At 41.2% G+C, this 23239-nt stretch overlaps 1 protein-coding gene across 1 annotated transcript in view; it reads right to left on the reverse strand.

Annotated features, from left to right (window-relative positions):
- dhx29 (DEAH (Asp-Glu-Ala-His) box polypeptide 29) overlaps positions 1-23239 on the reverse strand; it is a 116359-nt gene that overhangs the window by 73155 nt on the left and 19965 nt on the right. The window contains exons 10-17 of the mRNA XM_048596975.1: positions 20276-20355; positions 11165-11278; positions 10343-10472; positions 6999-7138; positions 3029-3178; positions 2350-2476; positions 1528-1689; positions 1264-1426 (exon numbers count right to left, since the gene is read on the reverse strand). Coding sequence (XP_048452932.1) covers positions 1264-1426; positions 1528-1689; positions 2350-2476; positions 3029-3178; positions 6999-7138; positions 10343-10472; positions 11165-11278; positions 20276-20355 — 1066 coding nt within the window. The remainder of the gene's footprint in view (positions 1-1263; positions 1427-1527; positions 1690-2349; positions 2477-3028; positions 3179-6998; positions 7139-10342; positions 10473-11164; positions 11279-20275; positions 20356-23239) is intronic.

The following is a 23239-nucleotide window of genomic DNA, read 5'->3' on the forward strand; positions in this document are numbered from 1 at the left end:
TAGGAGATTTTAACATTCCAAACATAGACTGGGACTGCCATAGTGTTAAGGGTTGAATGGAGCGCAATTTGTTAAAATGTGTACAGGAAAATGTTCTGATTCAGTATGTGGGTGTACCAACTAGAGAAGGTGCAAAACCTACTCTTGGGAGCACTTTGGAGCTAGTGGCCAAAAGTCTATTAGTTTTAAAATATTGATGAAGAAGGATAGACCGGATCTAAAAGTTAAAGTTCAAGGCCAAGGCTGGTAGGTGTAGGCAACGTGGGGTGACTAGAGAAATTGAGAAGGAAACACGTCAGGTACAGACAGCAGGGATCAAGTGAACCCTAAGAAGAGGATAAAGGCAGTAGGAGTATGGCAAGCAGGGTTAAGAATAATCCAAAGTGATTCTACAAATACAAAGACAAAACAGTAACTAGGGATAGAATAGGGCCCCTTAAAGATCAGCAAGGCCGCCTATGCGTGGAACCACAGGAGATGTGGGAGATACGAGATGAGTATTTTGCATCAGTGTGGAAGGTTGCTTTTCAGACTGGAAGCCTGTGACCAACGGTGTGCCACAAGGATTGGTATACTGGGTCCACTGCTTTTCATCATTTATATAAATGACTCGATGTGAACATAGGAGGTATGGTTAGTAAGTTTACAGATGACACCAAAATTTGGAGGTGTGGTGGACAATGAAGAAAGTTACCTCAGAGTGCAACGGGATCTTGATCAGATGAGCCAATGGGCCGAGGAGTGGCAGATGGAGTTTCATTTAGATAAATGTGAGGTACTGCATTTTGGAAAGGCAAATCAGGGCAGGACTTATACACTTAATGGTAAGGTCCTGGGGAGCGAAAGAGACCTTGGAGTGCAGATTCATAGTTCCTTGTAAGTGGAGATGCAGGTAGACAGGATAGTGAATGTGGTGTACAGCTCTATGACTATGACTCTAAAATGTCATTCCCATTTTGGACATAGATTTGGGAAGCAAGGAAGGAGTTTAAGAAAGGCACATAGAATGCCTTATTAATTTTTTTCCCTAGTTTTAAGAGGAGAAAAAAAATCAACTAATAAGGATGGTAATGGCTTTTCTCCCTGATAATTTAACAGAATCCTATAAAATTTTCTTTGAAACAATGAACCGTGGGAGCTTAAAATCAACAGAAATGTTAGGCTGAGAGAAACAGATATTTCCATTAAATCCTTAATATTACCAAGGCTAAAATATGAACAAGTTTGTGGATTTTGATAAAGGGCACAACAAAACTTACAAACCTACACTTCCAGAATCTACCCACAGGGATTTTGCGATAGTTAGGAGCTGGACTAGTAGGGAGGTTTTTGCGGCACCAATCAATCAGAAATTGCTTGGGAGACTTCCCTGTCCAACTTCGTGAAGTGTAGTCAAAGTTCCGTACATCCTTTGGTTCATTTCTTGCTATAATGGCAATAAAGTTAAAATAAAAGAATGAACAGAAGTTCTATGATAAACATGCTATAAATGTTATCCAAACAAGTGTTTCATATACAGTTACTTACATTTCTCTTTTAATTTTGGTGTTGATTCTTCCAGCAAGGTTAGGTTCAGGGCATCTTCGTGCTTATCATCAGGATGTTCAGGTGAGCTTTTGTCATTCTTCTTCAAGTCTACCATCTTGACTGAAGGATCAAAAGCAGGATGCTTCTCCAACTGTTTAATCTCTATACCAAAAAAGTTAAAATGGAAAGCATGATCCATATTTCCCAAGGCACAAAGTTTAAGGACAATTGGAAAACTTGCAACTTCCAGCCATAGAGTAGCTGCTCGAATTCAGACTCAAAATATCATGAAATTCAACGCAAATAATTCACCAAAGAAGTTCCAATGTGGTTTAACGTTGCTGAGTCATTTTTCATGTTAAATTTCAAAATAATTTGCATTTACAATGTGATTCAACATTTTACATTCAAGACAATCTTCTTCCTAGACTTGTCTCACTTTTTCTCATAATTCAAACTTTCTCCATGTTCTATAACTACTGTTCTCTTTTCTGTTACATAGTCTGACAAAAACACTCTGAGGGAGCTTATCAGTGTCAAGGAATCTCCATGTGTAAATAAAGGATGACTTAGTGACAGGATACTGGCTTCTGGAGTTATTTCAGATGTCATCCAGCAAAAACTTTCGTTTTCAATATAACCATGTCAAATTAAGCCCAATCTTCAACAGAAGACCCAGAAAAATACATTTTGCTGAGTACTGCTCTAATTCTTGCCCTTCCAGGCCACAGCTACATTAACAGTATAGCAATTAATTTTTAAACTACTTTTCTAAAAGAAATCAATACAATAATTGGTCAAAGTGAGGAACTACGTTCTTACCCTGTTGTAGTATCTTTATTCTTTCACCTGCTTCTCTGTGAGCTTGTTTGTTATTATTCTGTTTAAAGGATAGAGCCCGTTCTTTGACATCAACTAGCTTTGCTGTCAGCTCCAAGTAAAGCTCATTCTGTTCAATGAGAAAATGAAATCTCCTTGAATTTCCATAAAAGACCTTTATGTGCAATATGCTATGGTAAATATATGCAGTAATATAGAAAATGGTGGTAAGAAAACAAAACAGGACCAGGTCCAACTTTTCCAACTGACCAAACCTTTTCCAAGACATTTCTGAAACTGCTTCCCTGAGGGAGGTAAAATCACAAGAAATTTGATTTAACCAATTTTTGCCAGTTATCCAATTTCAGACAGCACACAACTAAGTGTTAAAAATCAGGGTGAATGTTCCTTTGCTGGGATGCCACAAAATGGGTTGTTTTTGAAGGCTTCAAGCAATTTTGACATCGTGCACAGTGCAATAGCTTGGTAAAATTAACATAATTCAGTCAAAAACATTATTGAATGAGGTGCTGATGGGCACCGGCCATAGATGGAATTTTAACAAATCAACAGGCCTCCAGTGTCTTCAGGAGAAAAAAACTGAAGAGGAAAGAAAAGTACAAGTCATGCCACGTTTCATCATCTGAAGATAAATGCAAGTTCGAATGATTTTTATACTCACCGGATCAAAGCGTTCTTCCTTTTCACAAGTCTTCTCAGGTAATTCATTATCCTGATCATCACTGTCATCATCTCCGCTACTACTTGCATTTTCAGCATATTGTAAAATCCATTCCTTCATGCTAACTTGTGTGTTTCCACTTTCAGCAGCCTATCAGCAAGAAAATATTGTAATTCACGTTCCTCAGAATTCAATTTAAACAGGTCTTAGACTTTCACAAAAATATTTACAAACTGGATATTTGCCTGGCACTGGTAACACCACTGGACTAGTAATCCAGGGGCCCAGCTAATGTTCTTGTGACATGGGTTCGAATTTCACAATGACAAATGCTGGAATTTCAAATTCAATAAAATTTATAGTGAAAAACTAGTCTTATGGTGACCATGTAATCATTCTTGACCATTCAAAAGGAGCATCTGGTTACATGATGTCCTTTCGTGCCACTAATCTGTTATCCTTGCCTAATTTGGCATACATGTAACTATAGATCCACAGCAATGTGGTTGACTTTTAAATCCCTTCTTAAACGGTACGCAAAACACGCAGTTTTCCTAAAGCGTCTCTAAAATTCAAAGAAAGGAATGAAACCAGGCATTCAATCCAGCATTGTTTTCTTCTGGTGCCTCTGTCAATGTCAAATGAACCTTCTTGACCTTGCAAAGTCTCCTTATGAACATCAGGGACATCTGCCAAAATTGGAAAGGCATTCCCACAGATTAGTCAAGCAACAGGCTGACAATCAAGCTCATGGAATCATACCTAACATTAATGACAATGACAATGTCCCAGATACATTCACCACCATCACTGGCTAGATACAGTGGTACACAGTTAGGAGAGACTTTTCCTAGGAGCCCTCAACATTAACTCCAGACCCACAATGTCTCATGACATGAGGGCAAACACAAGGAAGGAAACCTCAGAGTCATCTGTCCGTGATAGTACTGATAGGAGTGATCACTGCACAGTTGTTATGGAGTGAAGGTCCTATTGCACACTGAATGCACCCTGCAACCAGCAGTGTGGCATGACTGCCATGCTAAATGGGACAGACTTTGAACAGTTTTACCAACTCAAATCTGGGCATCCATGCTCGCTGTGTCTCAATCAGCAGCAGCAGAAAAATTTTTTGAAAACAACATGACACCTCACGGTCTGCATATCCCCAACTCTACCATGAGCAAGAAGCCAGGACAGGCAGAAAGGAAAGGGTGATGGGGTAGTATTGTTGGTATGGAATGGAATAAGTACGATATCAAGAACATATGGGTGGAAGTAAGAAAGGTAAGTGGGAAAGACAATGCTGGTAGGAATAGTCTGTCGGCCCTCTAACAGTGGTTTTTCAGTCGGACAGAGAATTACTCAGAAGATAATAAGGGCATACAACAAAGTGAGCACATTAATCATGGGCAACTTTAATCCTCATTTACATTGGGAAAACCAAATCCGCAGGAGGTAGCCAAAGAGAAGAATTCATACAGCGAATTGAGATTCCAAGAAGAGTATGCTATGGATCCAACCAGGAATCAGGCAATTTTGGATCTGATGGTATGTAATGAAGCACATATTAAATGAGGTCAGAGTGAAAGATCCCCTCAGAAACAGCGACCATAATATGGCAGAATTTAGCATTCAGGTTAAGAGGGAGGAACTCGGGTCGGAAACAATGGTGCTAAGCTTAAAAAGCATAATTACAGAAGAATGGCTGCAGAGCTGGCTGGAGTGGACTGAGAAAGAAGTTTAGCAGCAAAGACAATTGAACTGCAACGTTAGATATTTAAGAAATTAGTTCATTGCTAATAGCAAAGACATAATACAGTGATGGAGGGGGGGTTTTAGGAGGGGGTAAGCCAACCATCAAGGAAGTGAAGGATAGCAAAGAAAAAATACAATGTGACAAAGATTAAATGATTAGCCAGAGGTTTAGGAAAGCTTTAAAAACAACATAAGACAACCAAACAAAACTAAAGAGCGAGGAAATAAACCATGAAAGTAAACTTACAAGTAATATCAAGACAGATAACATAGGATTTGAATCTGCCAATGTAATACGTTTACTTAAAAAGAGGATACAATCAAATGCAAACTTTAGGCCAGTTAGCTTAACATCCTTTTTTGGGAAAAAAAGTGCCAGAGTCATTTATAAAAGGATAGCAGAGCAAATAGAAAAGCATAATTATGATCAAGCAGATCATGAAGGGGAACCAGTGGATGTAATAGAAATAGATATTCAGAAGGCATTTAATAAGGTGCTACATATTAGGCTACTTATTAAGATAAGAGCTCATGGTATTGGGGATAGTATATTAGCATGGGTAAAGGATTAGCCACTAATAGAAGGCAGAGACTTGGGATAAGGGGGTATTTTCAGGAGTGGCAACGTACAACGAGTAGTGTGCTAAAGAGTCAATCCTGGGGATACAATTGTGTACGACATATAGGAATAGCTTGGATGAGGAAAGTCAATGTACTATTCCTAAGTTTGTATCTGACACAAAACATGTGGGAAGGCAAGTGTTGAGGATCACACAAACAGTACGGAGTAGGATATAAACAGGTTAAACAAGTGAGCAAAGGCATAATGTGGTGAAACGTGAGGTTATGCATTTTGGAAGGAAGAATAGAGGAGCCAAATATTAGTTAAATACAAAAACACTGCAGAAATCTGCAAAACTGAGGGAGTTAGGAGTGCTCATCCAAGAAGCCCAAAAAGCTAGCATTCAAGTACACTAGGTAATAAGGAGGGCAAATGGAATGTTGGCCTTTACTTCAAAAGGGAATGGACAATAAAAATAGGTTGGTTTAGCCAAAACTATAACAAGCACTGGTCAGAAGAAAGCTGGAACACTGAGCATTTTATTCTCTTTATCTAAGAGAAGATCAACTGACATCAGACAATCCAGAGAAGATTAGAGACAAAAAAATTGCAGATGCTGGAATCCAAGGTAGTCAGTCAATCAGGAGGCTGGAAGAACACAACAGGCTAGGCAGCATCTGGAAGAAAGGAGCAGTCAACGTTTCGGGTATTACCTGCCTGGCCTGTTGCGTTCTTCCAGCCTTCTGTTTGTCTACCTTAGTCCAGATACGGTTCGCTGGTCTGATATCAGGCACAGAGGAACTGTGGGGAGAGGTCGAGTAGATTGGGCCTGTAGTCATTGGAATGTACAAGAATGAAAGGTGACCTAAGACATACAAGACTCTTAGGAGACTTGACAGGTAGATGCAGAAAGGTTGTTTCGTCTTGTGAGAGAGACCAGGACCAGAGTGCATAATCTCAGAATAAGGAGTTGCACATTTAAGACAAAGATGAGGATGAATCTCTTCTCTCCGAAGGCAGTGAACCTGCAAAATTCTTTACAAAAGAGGGCTGTTGAGGATGGGTCATAAAATATATTCAGAGCTGAGGTGGAAGTTTTAATCAGTAAGGCAATCAAGTGTTATGAGAAAACACAGGAAGTGGAGTTGAGGACGATCAGATCAGCTGTGATCTCAAACTAATGGCAGTTACTGTAATCCAGTAACCTCAACTCATTGGGCACATACTGACCACATTGCTCATGGGAAATAATAACACGTAATATAAACAGTTAAATAATAGCAACATGCTTCAACAGCAGTTTTAAGAACGCAGAAGTCATTCAAAAGATGACAGATCAGGTGACCAAACGATTATGACAAAACAACTCCATACAAAGTCCAAATAGTTCAGTATCTCAAAAATTAAATATGTTTTACCTCAAGAAAAAGCAATAAAATCTTACATATATTAAAATTCAACTATGATTAATTGGACCTTCTTTGCATTTTCAACACTGTAATAAGCAAACAGCAGCACATGGAACTAGTAATGCATGAAAATCATATTTCTAAAATAAAAGGCAAAATGCAAAATAGAAAGGCACATCACCATTCTTCTATTCACCTTTTGCTAAAAACATTAAACTTGACAAAATATTTATAATCTCACCTTGGTTTGAAGTTTATCATCACCCTTTCGACCCTCAGATTTTTCATAATTTATTTCAGCTTTCACAGGCATCTGGAATTTGGGTTTGGTCTTGGTCTCTTCCTCCTGCAGTTTCTGCTTGAATCCATCAGGTAATGAATCTTAAATAAAAGTTACATATCAAACCAATTAAATGGGAAACTATTTTTTAATAAATTGGCTGCACCAACATTAGCAAATTAAGATTAAATTCACAATTCCTCATATGCACATATCCTGAAATAAACCAGTCCAAATAAACTTCCTGAACACAAACTCCATTCTTCTTGACAAGATCTTCTTCTTTGGTTCCTAATATCCAGTCAAACAAAGGCAGAGTCTAGAAGCAGATTGCTCATCTGTTGTCTTGGTACAGCAGAAAGAAACTTGTCAGAAGAACAGTTGTACATTACAAAGTTGCAACCTCAATGGATAGAAAGCATATTGAAAATTTAAGACATGAATAAATCGCTTAACCAACCAAATGTAACAAAGCCACCATTTAGTTCACTGCAGAGATAGTAAGAACTGCAGATGCTGGAGTCAAAGATAACACAGTGTGGAGCTGGAGGGACACAGCAGGCCAGGCAGCAGAGCAGCAGGAAAACTGGCGTTTTGGATCTGGACCCTTCTTCAGAAATGGGGGAAGGAAGCTCTGAAATAAATAGAGAGGAGGTGTGGGGCTGGGGAAGGTAGGTGGGATGGTGATAGGTGAGTGCAGATAGGCAGTGGTGGGGAATTGGTCAGTTAAGTGAGAGGACCAGATAAGTGGGAGAGAAGACAGACAGGTTGTGTCAGGTCAAGGAGGCAGGGATGAGAGGGAGGGTTGGTCATGGGATGAGGCCAAGGGTGGGGAGATTTTGAAACTACTAAAGTCCACAAAGTTCACTGCAGTTTTTCTTAAAACCATACCAATTGTAACAGAACATAATTTGAATGATGGATCAAAATTTTGGTTCTGCTACCATGAATACCCAGTTTTGCTTGTCCTTTTTTTGAATTCATTCATAGGTGTGAATGTTGCTGGTTAGACCAGTATTTGTTCTCAAAGACAACAACAAAAACAAAGTTCCTGGAAAAGCCCAGCAGGTCTGGCAGCATCTGTGAAGGAAAAAACACAGTTAACGTTTTGGGTCCAGTGACCCTTATTCAGTTCCGAGCCCTTCCTCAGCAACTTTGTTTTTGTTCCCGATTTACAGCATCCACAGTTCTTTCAGTTTTTATTTGTTCTCAAAGAAGTGGCAGGGAACTACCTTCATGGTTGCAGGTACACCACAGTGCAGGAGGAAGGGAGTTCCAGGATTTTGACTCAGTGACAGAGAAGACTGATAAACTTTCAAGTCAGGATGGCTTAGAGGGGAACTTGGAAAGTAACGGTGTTGCCACTCATCTGATATCCTTGTCAATGAGGTGTTAGCCAAGGGTTGGATGATGGTACTGATGAAGGAGACTTAATGAGTTGTTGCAGTGAATCTTGGATATGGTACACATTTACTGCGCACTAGCAGTGTTAGATGTATGCTGATCAAGCAATCTGCTTCACCTTGGATGGTGTTGAGCTTCAAGTCTTGCTGCAGCTTGGCTCATAATCCATCACACTCTTGATTTGTGGCTTATGGATGATAGACAGGTTTTGGAGAATCAGGAGGCATGTTACTGACTGCAGAATTACCAGCATTTGACCTTCTCTTGTAGCCAATGTATTTACATGACTGGTCTACTAAATTTCTACATGCAGCACAAAATTCTATTGCATAATAACCAGGACCCTATCAATAACGAAGTAATGCTGGAAAATACAGTTACGATTGCAGCGATTAAATTACCCAAGATAAGTACTCCAGGAATGCCACTGTCTTTCCTAAGCTTCCAGTCACGAACAAAGATACCTTTTAGTCACTCATCATTCTTTGTCATCTGTACAAGCACAAGTCCTATTGCAATGAAACACAAAATCTTCTGATTTCCTTTTTACCACAAAGGAAACACAGAAGCTTACAATTAAAACCAACACCATCAGTATAACTGCAAAGCATTGGAACAATGCAATTTATTTTAATTACCATCAGTTTTATTGTTGGGTTTTTTATTGGTATTGTTACTTTTTATTATGTTTTATTATTGGTATTTTTCAAAAGGTATGAAATCATAGAACCGCTACAGAGTGGAAGCAGGTCAGTCAGCCCATCAAGACCACATCGACCGTCCAAACAGCATTCCATCCAGACCCAACCCCCTATCCTATCCCTGTAACCCTACATTTTCCAATGTCTATTCTATCTAGCCTGTACGTCCCTGGACACTATGGGCGATTTAGCATGGCCAATCCACCTAATCTGCACACCACCAGACTGTGGGAGGAAACCCACGCAAACAAGGGGAGAATGTACAAATTCCACACAGACAGTCACCCAAGGGTGGAACCGAACCCAGTCTCTGGCGTGGTGAGGCAGCATTGCTAACCACGGAGCCACTGAGCCGTCCTATGGATATGCCATTGTTTTAGTTAAGAGGCACATGTTTCCACAAGGATGATACAAAACATCCGAGTAGAATTTGAGTGGATGGGGCAACATGGTGGGTCAGTGGTTAGCACTGGTGCCTCACAGTGCAAGGGGACCTGGATTTGATTCCAGCATTGGGCAACTGTCTGTGTGGAGTTTGAACATTTGCCGTGGTTGCATGGGTTTCCTCTGGGTGTTCCAGTTTCCTCCGACAGTCCAAAGATGTGCAGGCTAGGTGGATCAGCCATGGGAAATGCAGGGTTTCAGGGATGGAGTTGTGGGATGGGTCTGGTTGCGATGCTCTTTGGAGGGGTGGTGTGAACTCGATTGCTGAATAGCCTGCTTCCACACTGTAGAGATTCTACGATTTTTGGCCACGATTTTGTGCAACCACGCTGGAAAGGTTGAGTGAAGGTCAAGGAAATGGATTTACATTTTCAAAAGAAAAAGTGTATTGCTGAATTTTATAAACCAATACTTATTGCAAGACTAATGACACACTGTTTTATAAGGACAGCAGTGTTGCATTCAATCTTTTTTGTAATATAAAAGGAAAATACAAATGCGTGAAATCTGACATAAAAGAAAAAAATTCTGATAATACTAAAGAGGGCATACAGTATCTGTGGAGAAAGAAAACCCCTAGCATTTCAGATTGATGACATTTTGCAGAATTGAAGAAGGAAACATTCATTTCCCCAAGAAGTGAAAAGGGCAAACCATATCCAAGTCCGTTTCATGCTTGTCACAGAAGGGCCTGTACTGCGCTGTAATGTTCTATGTTCTATATTGCTACAACAAATTCATATTCAAACAACTTACCATCAGGAAGATTTAAACACAACCAGTCTAAAGCAGAATGAAGATCTCCGCCGTAAATGACAGTATTTTTCATGGCTTCTTCAATGTCCTCCGCACGAAATGAAAATCCTTGCAAAGCTACATATAGGTCCTGCGCAGACATTCAGTTAATAAGGCTGTTTAAACTTAAAGATTATTCCGTATATATTCAAACATCACAGAAAACTAAAATTGAATTTAAAATTCAGCTGAAAAGGTAACAGTGCAGTGGAAATACTTAGAACAAACACACAACACCAGTATCAAAGATGACAGTTAAAAGGTTAAATATCATAAACTATAGAAATAAACATCATTCAAATCCCAAGAACGCCTTACTGGCCCAAGCGTATTAAAGTTATCCCTTGCTCAACCACAATTAGACTATTAAGAACATAAAATTTCTGTTCTTATAATAAACTCCTATTATATTCAAACGAAGTATCAGCTTCCCACAATATACAAAGTCATGTTTGCCACTTTCCACAGGTCCAACAGTCCATGTGCCATAAATACTCACCAAGGATTTATGGAACAGACAAGCAATTTACCATTAAATTAATCCATGTGCAAAAATAACGGATGTTTTGCTGCAAGTCAAGGAGTTTGACAAATCAAATTGTATCTGGGACACAATGCCTTTCACTTACCAGTAAAAAAAGAAAAAGTTAGGGTCTGGGCTATTTTATTAATATATTTTGAGGGGGTTTAGTCTGGTCCACAACATGTATTAACTGCAAGCACAAACCAAGAACTGCCTGAAGAGCTTGAAATATTTGCAAATAATGGCTCAAACAGCATTACCTGCAGTTTTTTAGCTGTGAGCCTTCCAGAGATGGTTCCCGATTTGCCTTGTTGGGTTTTGAATTGGTTAATCAGTCTTATAATCCTTTGTTCCAGGTCTGGTTTAATCACGACCTTTAAAACACAATTAGTTTGTTAATTTTAGTACTTTTTAAGCGTAACAACACCAACAGATGCATATGTGTGCCTCAAGAACATATGCGTCTCTTCACCAGATTTGATGTTGCTCTTTTTGATGTTCAAAGCATTTTAAATGCTCTCTATAATTGAAGGTGACTACTACTATGCCTAGGTGACAGAAAGGTTAAAAAACTAAAGCCAATTTGATAATTGGTATTCAATTAAATGAATTCGTTCTATAGGATAAAATTAAAAGTAATTAAGAAAAGAGAGCAATAAAAGTAAATAAATCCAACTTTCCAGCAAATCAATGATTTGGACAGTAACAGAGAACTAAAAAAGCAGTTCTGTTAACCTTTCCCCCTCCCCCCAACCCCCAATAAAGTGGCATCAGCCCAACAGAAGCAGTTGATTGCCGAGTATCCAACGAGACTTATTATTTAAGTAACACCTTTAATGATTTAATAGGAGGATTACTGGAAAAGTGATAGTCACAGAGGTTTAGAAACAAAACCAGAAATTGCTGGAAAAGCTTAGCAGGTCTGACAGCATCTGTGGAGAGAAAAGAGTTAAAGTTTTGGATCCAGTGACCCTCCTTCAGAACTGACAGTACCCAGGAAATGTTTGGTATATATGCCAGACGAGGGGTGGGTGTGGAGGTGAAGGGGGGGGAGAGGTGGGGGGGGTGCGGGTAAGAAGTAAACAATAGATGGAATGGAGCCCAGAGAGAAAAAGAGAGTTGGGCAGACAAAGGAATTGGTCAAGGTCAACCTGAGAGAATGAATAGCTGCTAATGGAGGCCATTAGTGCTGATAAAATGGTGCTTGTGGCAGCAGTCTATGTCACGACAAAGCATCGTGTTTGAGGACTGGGGTAATGACATGGGAAAAGGTGCTCAGGCCCTCCAAGTATTGAACACGATATCGAATCCAGAGGGCGCAGGGTTCGCAAGTGGAAACTGACGTCTTGTTCTTAGAACTTGCGCAGAGCTTTGCTGGAACATTTCAGCAAGCCTCAAGACCAAGAGGTCAGCCAGGGATTGTTTAAAAACAAAGGTTCTTCTGGTGGAGGTGTTAGGATTCAAAAAGGTATAAAAATTAGCACAAAGGCACTTCACCTGAATGCCATCGAGGAAGCAATGGCCCAGTGGTATTATCGCTGGACTGTTATTACAGAGTCCCAGGAAACGTTCTAGGGACGCAGATTTGAATCCCACCACAGCAGACGGTGGAATTGGAATTCAATAAATATCTGGAATTAAGAGTCTAATGATGACCATGTATCCATTGCTGATTGTCGGAAAAAACCGTCTGGGTTCACCAATGTCCTTACCTGGTCTGGCCTACATGTGACTCCAGAACCACAGCAATGGGGATGGGCAATAAATGCTGGCCTAGCCAGCAATGCACTCATCTTGTGAATGAGTAAAGAAAAACAAATAGAAAAAAAATTTGAAACAAGATAAATGAGTGGACGGCACAAATCATTGCAAATGGGTATGATTTAGTGGCCATTGCAGAAGACATGGTTGCAGAGTGGTCATGACTGGGAATATCCAGGAATATCAAACTATTTAGAAGGGCAGACAGGAAGCAAAGGGAGATGCTGTAGCTCTAATGTTTAAAGATGTCATCAGGGCGATAGTGAGAGATGATACTGATTCAACCTTTTTTCCCCATTGAACCTTTGTGGGTGGAAATTAGGAATAACAAGGGGAAAAATTCACTGAAAAGCATAGTCTATATGCCACCAAATAATAACATCACAGTGGGGCGGGCAATAAACAAAGAAATATCTGATGTGTGTAAAAATGGTCCAGCAATTATCAAGGGGGGATTTTAATCGACATTTTGATTGGTCAAACAAGGTCAGTCAAGGGAGGAGGAGTTTATAGAATGTATCCACGACAGTTTCTTCGAACAGTATGTAATGGAACCTACGCAGGAGCAAACTATCCTAGATTCTGTGTAATCAGACAGGAGTAATTAATGATCTCAGTTAGGGATCCTCTCAGGAGCGATCACAGTATGGTTGAATTTAAAATACAGATGGAGGGTAAGAAGGTAAAATCCAATACCAGTGTCTTGCACTTAAACAAAGGAGGAGTTGGCTGGGTAGACTGGGAGCAAAGACTATACGGTGGGGCAATTGAGGAACAGTGGAGGACTTTCAAAGTGATTTTTCACAGTGCTCAGCAAACATATATACCAGTGAAAAGGAAGATCTGTTGGATAGGAATAACCAGCCATGGATAACTAAGGAAACGGACAGGGGTATCAAATTGAAAGCTAGTGCATACGAAGATTAGTGGGAAACCAGAGGATGGGAAATCTTTAAAAGGTCAATAGAAAGGCACAAAAGAATACTATAAAGAAAGGTAAGATAGATTACAAGAGTAAACTAGCTCAGAATATGAAAACAGATAGCAAAAGTTTCAACAAATATATAAAATGAAAAAGAGTGGCTGAGGTAAACATTGGTCCTTTCGAGGATGAGAAGGGGAGCTTAATAATGGGAAATGAGGATCCAGCCAACACGTTGAACAGCTATTTTGTGTCAATCTTCACAGTGGAAGACACAAATAACATGCCAATGAGTGATGACAAGGAGGTTATGGCAGGTGAGGACCAAGAAGTGATCATTATCTCTAACGAGGTAGTTTTGGGCAAGCTAATGGGGTTAAAGGTAGACAATTCTCCTGGCCCTGATAGAATGCATCCGAGGGTACTGAAAGAGATGGCAGGGGAAAACAGCAAATGCACTTGTGGTAACTGACCAAAATTTGCTGACTCTAGCAGATTGGAAAACAGCAAATGTGACACCACTGGTAAAAACAAAAGGTAAACAAAAGGTGGATAACCATAGGCCCGTTAGCTTAACTTCTGTAGTGGGGAAGATGCTTGAATCTATAATAATAAGACCATAAGAGCAGAAATTAGGCTATTTGGCCCATCACATCTGCTCTGCGATTCAATCATGGCTGAGAAGTTCCTCAACCCCATTCTCCTGCTTTCTCCCCGTAACCCTTGATAGTCAAGAACCTATCTATCTCAGTCTTAAATATACTCAGTGACCTGGCCTCTACAGACTCCTGTGGCAGTGAATTCCATAGATTCATCACTCTCTGGTTGAAGAAGTTTCTCTTTATCTCCGTTTTAAAAGGTCTTCCCTTTACTCTAAGGCTGTGCCCTCGGGTCCTAGTCTGTCCCACCAACGGAAGCATCTTCCCAACATCCACTTTGTCCAGGCCATTCAGTATTCTGAAAGTTTCAATCAGATTCCCCCTCATCCTTCTAAACTCCAATGAGTATGGTCCTAGAGTCCTCAAACGTTCCTCATATGTTAAGCTTTCCATTCCTGGGACCATTCTCATGAACCTCCTCTGAACCCGCTCCAGGGCCAGTACATCCTTCTGGAGATATGGGGCCCAAAACTGCACACGATATTCAAAATGTGGCCTGACCAGAGCCTTATAAAGCCTCAGTAGTACATCCCTGCTTTTTTATTCAAGTCCTCTCAAAATAAATGCCAACATTGCATTTGCCTTCTTGACTACTGACTCAACATAGAACACAGAACAGTACAGGCCCTTCGGCCCATGATGTTGTGCCGAACTTTTACCCTAAACCTAAGGTCTCTCTAACCTCCACCCCTACTTTATACTATCATCCATATGCCTACGTAATAGCCGCTTAAATGCCCCTAATGAGGCCGACTCCACTACCCTCTCCGGCAATGCATTCCACGCCCCGACCACACTCTGAGTGAAGAACCTACCTCTGACGTCTCCCCTGTATCTACCTCCGCTCACTTTAAAACTATGCCCCCTCGTAATAGCTACCTCCACCCTAGGAAAAAGTCTCTGGCTGTCTACCCTAACTATACCTCTGATCATTTTGTACATCTCTATCAAATCACTTCTCATCCTTCGTCGTTCTGAAGAGAAAAGCCCTAGCTCTCTCAACCTTTCCTCGTAAGACCTTCCCTACATTCCAGGCAACATCCTGGTAAATCTCCTCTGCACCTTTTCCAACGCTCCCACATCTTTCCTGTAATGAGGCGACCAGAACTGGACACAATACTCCAGATGTGGCGGAACCAGGCTTTTGTATAGCTGGAGCATAACTTCACGGTTCTTGAACTCAATCCGTCTATTAATGAAAGCTAACACACCATACGCCTTCTTAACAACTCTATCCACCTGGGTGGCAGCTTTCAGGGAACTGTGGACATGAACCCCGAGATCCCTCTGCTCCTCCACACTGCCAAGAATCTTTCCGTTAACCCTGTATTCTGCTTTCAAGTTTGTCCTTCCAAAATGAATCACCTCACTTTTCAGGGTTAAACTTCATCTGCCACTTCTCAGCCCAGCGCTGCATCCTATCAATGTCCCTTTGTAACCTAGAACAGCCCTCCGCACTATCTACAACTCGACCCACCTTTGTATCGTCTGCGAACTTACTAATCCACCCTTCCACTCCTACATCCAAATCATTTACAAAAATCACAAATAGAAGAGGACCCAGGACAGATCCTTGTGGTACACCACTCGTAACTGAGCACCATGTTGAATATTTTCCGTCCACTACCACCCTTTGTCTTCTAAGGGTCAGCCAATTTTGAATCCAATCTGCCACATTTCCCCCTCTCCCATGCCTCCTTACTTTCTGCATGAGCCTACTATGGGGAACCTTATCAAACGCTTTACTTAAATCCACGTATACCACATCCACTGCTCTACCTTCATCCATGTGTTTGGTCACCTCTTCTACGAATTCAATAAGGTTTATAAGGCATGATCTATCCCTCACAAATCCATGCTGACTATCACGAATCGAACTGTGCCTATCCAAGTGATCCTAAATCCTATCTCTCAGAGCCCTTTCCAATAATATGCCCACCAACCTGCAAGTTTACCTTGAGAGAATCCTGGACTAGAACTCCCAATTCTCTTTGCACTTCAGACTTCTGAATTTTCTCCCCATTTATAAAATAGTCTATGCTTTTCTACATTGGCGAGACCAAACAGACTAAATGACAGATTTATGGAGCACCTGCACTCTGTACCCTGTAATCAGCAACACCTTCCAGTTGCTAACTACTTTAACACCTCCCCTCCCCACCTCCACTTCCACTTCCTGGATGACATGTCCATCCGGGGCCTCCTCCATTGCCACAACGATGCCACACACAAACTGGAGGAACACCACCTCATATTCCAGCTCAGGAGCCTAGAGCCTGATGGCCTAAACATAGAATTCACTGTTTCAAAATCTCCCCACCCCCCCGGCCTCATTCCATGTCCAACCCTCCCTCTCATCCCCACCTCCTTAACCTGACACTAACTACTCATCTCCTGCCCCAGCCTTCCCCACTATCCCCTACTTGCATCCACGTTTTGCCATCCCACCCATCTTCCCCTAGCCCCACTCTTCCCTCTATTTATTTCCCAGCTTCCTTCCCCCTGTCCAGTCCTGACAAAGGGTCTAGGCCCAAAACATTGACCCTACTGCTCCTCTGATGCTGCCTGACCTGCTGTGTTCCTCCAGCTCCAGACTGTATCGAATAGTTCGCAGGTGCAGCAGGTAATGAAGAAGGCAGATGGAATATTGTCCTTCATTGCTCAAGGGATGGATTTTAAAAACACGGTTATGCTGCAGCTGTATGGGCGCTGCTAAGGCCACACCTGGAGTACTGTGGACAGTTTTGGTCTCCTCACTTGAGGAAGGATGTACTGGCACTGCAGGGTGTGGATAGTGGGTTCATAGGTTGATTCCAGAGTTGAGAAGGTTGCCTTATGAGGGGAGATTGAGTAGACTGGGATTGCTCTCATTGGAATTTAGACAAATGAGGGGGGACCTTATAGAAACATAGAAAATTGTGAAGGGAGTAGCTAAAATAGAAGCAGGAAGGTTGTTCCCACTGGCAGGTGAAACTAGAAGTAGGGGTACAGCCTCAAAATGGAAGCGGATTTAGGACTAAGTTAACGAGGAACTTCTTCACCCAAAGGGTTGAGAATCTGTGGATTTCCCTGCCCAGTGAAGCAATTGCGGCTACCTTGTTCAATGTTTTTAAGGCAAAGATAGACTGATTTTTGAACAGTAAAGGAATTAAGGGTTACAGTAAGTGGACGGATAAGTGGAGCTGAGTCCATGAAAAGATTAGTCATGATCTTACTAAATGGCAGAGCATGCTCGAGGGGCCAGATGGCCTACTCCTGCTTCTATTTCTTCTGTTATGTTCTTATGGAGCACGGTTGTGTTGAAATGGCAGGCAACCAGAAGCTCAGGATCATTTCTGCAGACAGAACCTGGACGTTCTGCAAAGTCTTTTCTCGCAGGGGATTAAATAGTTAGGGGAAGAGACAGACATTTCTGTGGCCTCAGATGTGAATCCAGGATGGCACGTGGCCTCCCAAGTAAGACCATAAGACCATACAAAATAGGAACAGGAGTCGACCATTCAGCTCTTGAGCCTGCTCTGCCTTTCAATAGTACTATGGCTGATCTGGCATTCCACATGCCCACTTTACTCCCTTTTCCCCATAATCTTCAATTCCCATACTGATCAAGTATCTATCTCAGCTTTAAATATGCACAAGGATCTGCCCACACAGCTCTCTGTGGTAAACAGTTCCTAATGCTCACAGCCCTCTGACAGAAGAAATTCCTCCTCATCTCAGTCTTAAATTGGCACCCCTTTATTCTGAGACAAGTAGTGGCAGGATTTCACTGAGGGGTAGCAGGGCACTCTACTCGTGAGGGTAGACAGCCAGTAGTCATGATTCACATCAGCACAAAGTGGGAGAAGAGTTTGAGGAGCCTGGAAAGAAACTTGCAAGCAGGACTTCAAAAAGGTAGCAGTCTCTAGATTACTCTCAGAACTATACAAAAGTGAATACAGAAAACAAAGAACAGATCAGATAAATGTTTAAAGAAATGATGCAGACAGGAGGACCTTAGATTTTAGAGAACCTGAGACTGGTTCTAGGGAAATGGGACTGGCACAGATCAGCATCCGAATAGAGCCAGAGCCAATGTGTTATTTAGCACATAAGTACCACTGATATGGAAAAATAAGATATTAAATGGGTTCAGAGGAAGAGAGAATACACTTAGGTCTAAATTAGGTTTACCGTGCACATGAGAGAATGCATAGTGTGGTAAATAATATTGATAAGCTTCAAGTACAAGTGATCATGTAGAAAAACAAAAACAGGATCCTGACTCAAAAAAAGAGCAGGGCTGGATAACAAACATTCCCAGGTACAAGGTGTTCAGGAATGCTAGGTCAGAAAAGCAAGGAAGAGGCATAGCAATACTGACTGAAGAAAACATTGCAGTGCTGGAGAGGATGTCTTTGATGGGTCAAGGACAGAATCTATTTGGTTGGAGGCAGGAAACAGAGGAAAGGTTACATTCCTGGATGTAATCTTTAGACTGAGAACTATGCAGTACTATTAACATGAAGAACAGAAAGTAATGAGTTTCTGAAACGTGTTCACAAGAATTTTCTTGACTCTAAGCTGCCAGCCCATCGAGAAAGGAGGAGTGAAACAAAAACGGAAGTTGCTGGAAAAGCTCAGCAGGTCTGGCAACATCTGTGAAGAGAAATCAGTTCTGTGGAAGGGTCACCAGATCTGAAACATTAACTTTGATTTCTCTTCATAGATGCTGCCAGACTTGCTGAGCTTTTCCAGCAACTTCTGTTTTTGTTTCAGGTTTAAAACATCTGCAGTTCTTTTGATTTTTATTTGGTTGAGAAAGGAGGACTGTTGGTGAATTAGGTCCTGCGTGACAAACACATCAATTGTCATTACAAGATTGTTTTGGCAACAGTGTTGTCATAAGACTTACATTAGCTCTCTAAAGGGCAAGGAACAAGCTAGAAATACTGAATTGAAGGAGTGCAAATTTCAGTGGGTTGAGAGCGGAACTCTCCTAGAAAACTGAAATGGAAGATTATTAGCTAAAAGGTCATTAGCCTAAAAGATTGATAAGTCACGAAGACCAGGTTGGAGGCATTGGAAGATTCTGAGATAGGGCATGGTGCAAATAGCAGAGGTACTGACCATAATCTCCTGATCCTCCTTACGCTCAAAGATTATGCCAGAAAACTGTAAATCTCTGTTCTAAAACGTGTCCAAGAACAAATCTAGCAACTATAGGCCAGTCAGTTTAACATCATTGGTAGCAAAGACTTTGTTCTAGATTATCTTTTCTACAAGTAGCAGTCACTTGGATAATTGTGGATTATTACGGTAAGCCATCACAGGTTTATTAAAGGTAAATCACATCTAACTAACTTAATTTTTTTTTATGAAGGCCCAATAGGGGGTTGATGAGCACAACGTTAGCACTGCAAGAGCAGCTCACAATCTAAGGATTCTCTCGCAAGTAGTTCAGCTCTAGTCTCCCTGCCAGTGCTTGTCCACCACCCACAAGAAACACCCACAATGGGTGTGATGAAATACTCTCCACTTGCAGAGTGGAGTGCAGCTCCAACAACACTCAAGAAGCTCAATACCATCCAGGACAAAACATCCAATATGATTGGCACCTTATCCACTATCTTCAATATTCACTCCCTTCATCACCAGTACACAGTTAGCAGCAGTGTGCACTGTAGTAACTCACCAAAGCTCATATGACAGCATCCCATGGCCTCTACCACATAGAACGACAACAGCAGCAGACGCATGAGAATACCACCACCCCAGCAAGTTCCGCTGCAAGCTGCATACCATCTTAAACTATACTTGCTTCCATGCTGTATGACTGTGACTCTATCACTGATGCCATGTCAAAATCATGGAACTTCATTCCCAACACCACTGTAGGTATCCTTGCACCCCAAGGAGTGCAGTGGCTCAAGAAGGTCCCTTACCATCTTCTTCTATGGGATGGATAATAAATGGTCTAGCCAGCACCGCCTATATCCTATGAATATTTAGAATAATAATACAAAAATTAAATTTAAGCCGATGATTACCTTAGGAATGGATCTATCCAAATTTCCAGCAGTATTCAATTCGTTAGAGGTGGTTGTGCCAAAACTATATGTCTTTGGACCTAAAAATAAAGAGCAGAAAACAATTAGTTGAACTCAGAAAATATGGTCCAGTGGACATGACTTCGCATACAACTGTGTCCCTAAAGATATAACATACTGGTACAACACATTTCATGCCACGTTACAACAAATGTAAAATTGAAGGAACCCTCCAACAACCTAAAATTGTGGCCTCAATGTCTGCAGCTCCGCAGTGATGATGAATTAACTAATTCAACGTTAAATAAGACATGAAAGAAGCACAGATGGACACTTTAGCAGTAATGAATAACAGCAAAAAGTGCCATCATTCTCATCTTCACCTTTCATGAATTAGCTTATGCACACAACCAATTCCACACACCATTTCATCCATTACATGTTTAATGTTTACTCGCCTGGTGTGTAGACATCAAAAAAAAACAGTAAAGTGAATCAAAAATAAAACAGATGTTAACAAAACTGTATTTCTGCTGCAAAGTGCACACTGCACTTTTTATACCTGGTATGTTTCATGAGGGCCCACATCATTGTTACCTGGAGCCATAAGGAATAATGTGACAAATTTTATAGCATTCTTACTTTATCACAATATTTCTCCAGTATAACGTCTTGTTGTGCATGAAAAAAAAACATAACATTCAGTAGAAACTTTCTTTCAACATGTACTGTATATATCAAAATTTTGGATGATTAAAACCTATCCGATTAACACCCATTATAAGCCAAATTCATAATTTACAAGGTTTTGCAGGAATGTAACCCTTGCAATGTGTGATTTTGTGCAGTATAAAGTTCTAGTCCTTATCAACTGCACAATCACTAAATTTACCAACAAGTGTCAGATGTTTTGTTGGTTTAACATATTAAAACAGAACTTTCAAAGCAGGTTTCATAGTGTTGTATCAGTATAAAAGGAATGTTAACATAAAGAACTTGGAAAATGGACCTCACAGCACAAGCTAACCCTCAAGTTATTTGACCAATATTAAGCACGATCTCAAGTTATGCTTACCTTGTCCGATTACTTTCTGAATTTGCTCAAGCCATCCAGAACAGTGTATCGCAAGCAGCATTATTTATCACCGAGTTTCACACCATCAACGTCCTCGGTGTCACCATTGGCCAGCCATGTAAATACGGTGGCAGTAACAGCAGGTCAGATGTTAAGAGCCCTGTAGCAAGCAACTTCCTCCCAACTCCCCAAAGACAGTCCACCATCTGCAAAGGCTCCTGTAAAGATTGTGATGGAAAACTTTCCACTTGCCTTCATGGGTGCACCTTCAACAACAATCAAGAAGCTCAACACCATCTAGAACAAAGTGCTGATTTTGATTGGCACTCTGTCCATCATCATTTTCGACATTTTCTTACTCCATTCTTAGTGGCAGCACTGTACACCATATATACTCTTACAAAGGCAAGTTTCTAAGAATATACTTTTAGTCAAATAAAAACATTTTGGGGGAGGTTGAAATTCACCTTCGCCCGTCATCATACCATCACAGCTGCTGCAAAGATGTTTTCTGTTAAAAGCCATCCTCAAACACCACCCTCTGAGTAAAAAACTTGCCTCGTACATCACCTTTAAACCTTGCCCCTCGCACCTTAAACCCATGGTCCCTGGTAACTGATTCTTCCACCCTGGGAAAAAGCTTCTGACTGTCCACTCTGTCCATGCCCTTCATAATCTTGTAGACATCTATCAGGTCCCCCCTCAACCTCCGTCGTTCCAGTGAGAACAACCCAAGTTTCTCCAACCTCTCCTCATAGCTAATGCCCTCCATACCAGGCAACATCCTGGTAAATCTTTTCTGTACCTTCTCCAAAGCCACCACATCCTTCTGGTAGTGTGGCAACCAGAATTGAACACAATATTCCAAATGCAGCTGAACTAAGGTTCTATAAAGCTGCAACATTACCTGCCAATTTTTAAACTCAATGCGTCAGCCGATGAAGGCAAGCATGCCATGTGCTTTGTTGACAACATTTTCCACATGCGTTGCCACTTTCAGTGATCTGTGTACCTGTACACCCAGCTCCCTCTGTCTATCAGTACTCTTAAGGGTTCTGCTATTTACTATATATTTTCCATCTGAATTAGACAGCCCAAAATGCATTACTTCACATTTTTCCAGACTAAACTCCATCTGCCATCCCTCTGCCCAAGTCACCAACCGAACTATATCCCGCCGTATCCTTTGATGGTCCTCATCGCTATCCGCAATTCCACCAACCTTTGTGTCATTGGCAAACTTACCAATCAGACTAGTTACATTTTCCTCCGAATCAGTGATAGTCAAAGTCCCAACACTGATCTCTGAGTAACGTCACCAGCTCCCTCCATTCAAAAAACACACCCTTCCACTGCTACCCTCTGTCTTCTATGACCGAGCCAGTTTTTTATCCATCTTGCAAGCTCACCTCTGACCCCGTGCAACTTTACCTTCTGTATTAGCCTGCTATGAGGGACCTTGTCAAATGCCTTACTGAAGTCCACATAGACAATATCCACTGCCCTACCCTCATTAATCATCTTTGTCACTTCCTCAAAAAACTCAGCCAAGTTAGTGAGATACAACCTCCCCTTCACAAAACCTTATTGCCTCTCGCTAATACGCCCATTGATTTCAAGGTGTAAGTAAAGCCTGTCTTGAAGAATCCTCTCCAATAATTTCCCTACCACTGACATAAGGCTCACCAGCCTGTAATTAGCTGTATTATCCTTGCCACCTTTCTTAAATAAAGAAACAGCACTGGCTATTCTCCAGTCCTCTGGGACCTCCCCTGTAGCCAGTGAGGATACAAAGATTTCCCTTGAGGCCCCAGCAATTTCCTCCCTTGCTTCTCTCAGTATTCTGGGGTATATCCCATCAGGCCCTGGGAACTTGTCTACCTTAATAT

This window comes from Rhincodon typus, chromosome 1 (genome assembly GCF_021869965.1).
Source record: "Rhincodon typus isolate 14 chromosome 1, sRhiTyp1.1, whole genome shotgun sequence".
Taxonomy (NCBI): Eukaryota; Metazoa; Chordata; class Chondrichthyes; order Orectolobiformes; family Rhincodontidae; genus Rhincodon; species Rhincodon typus.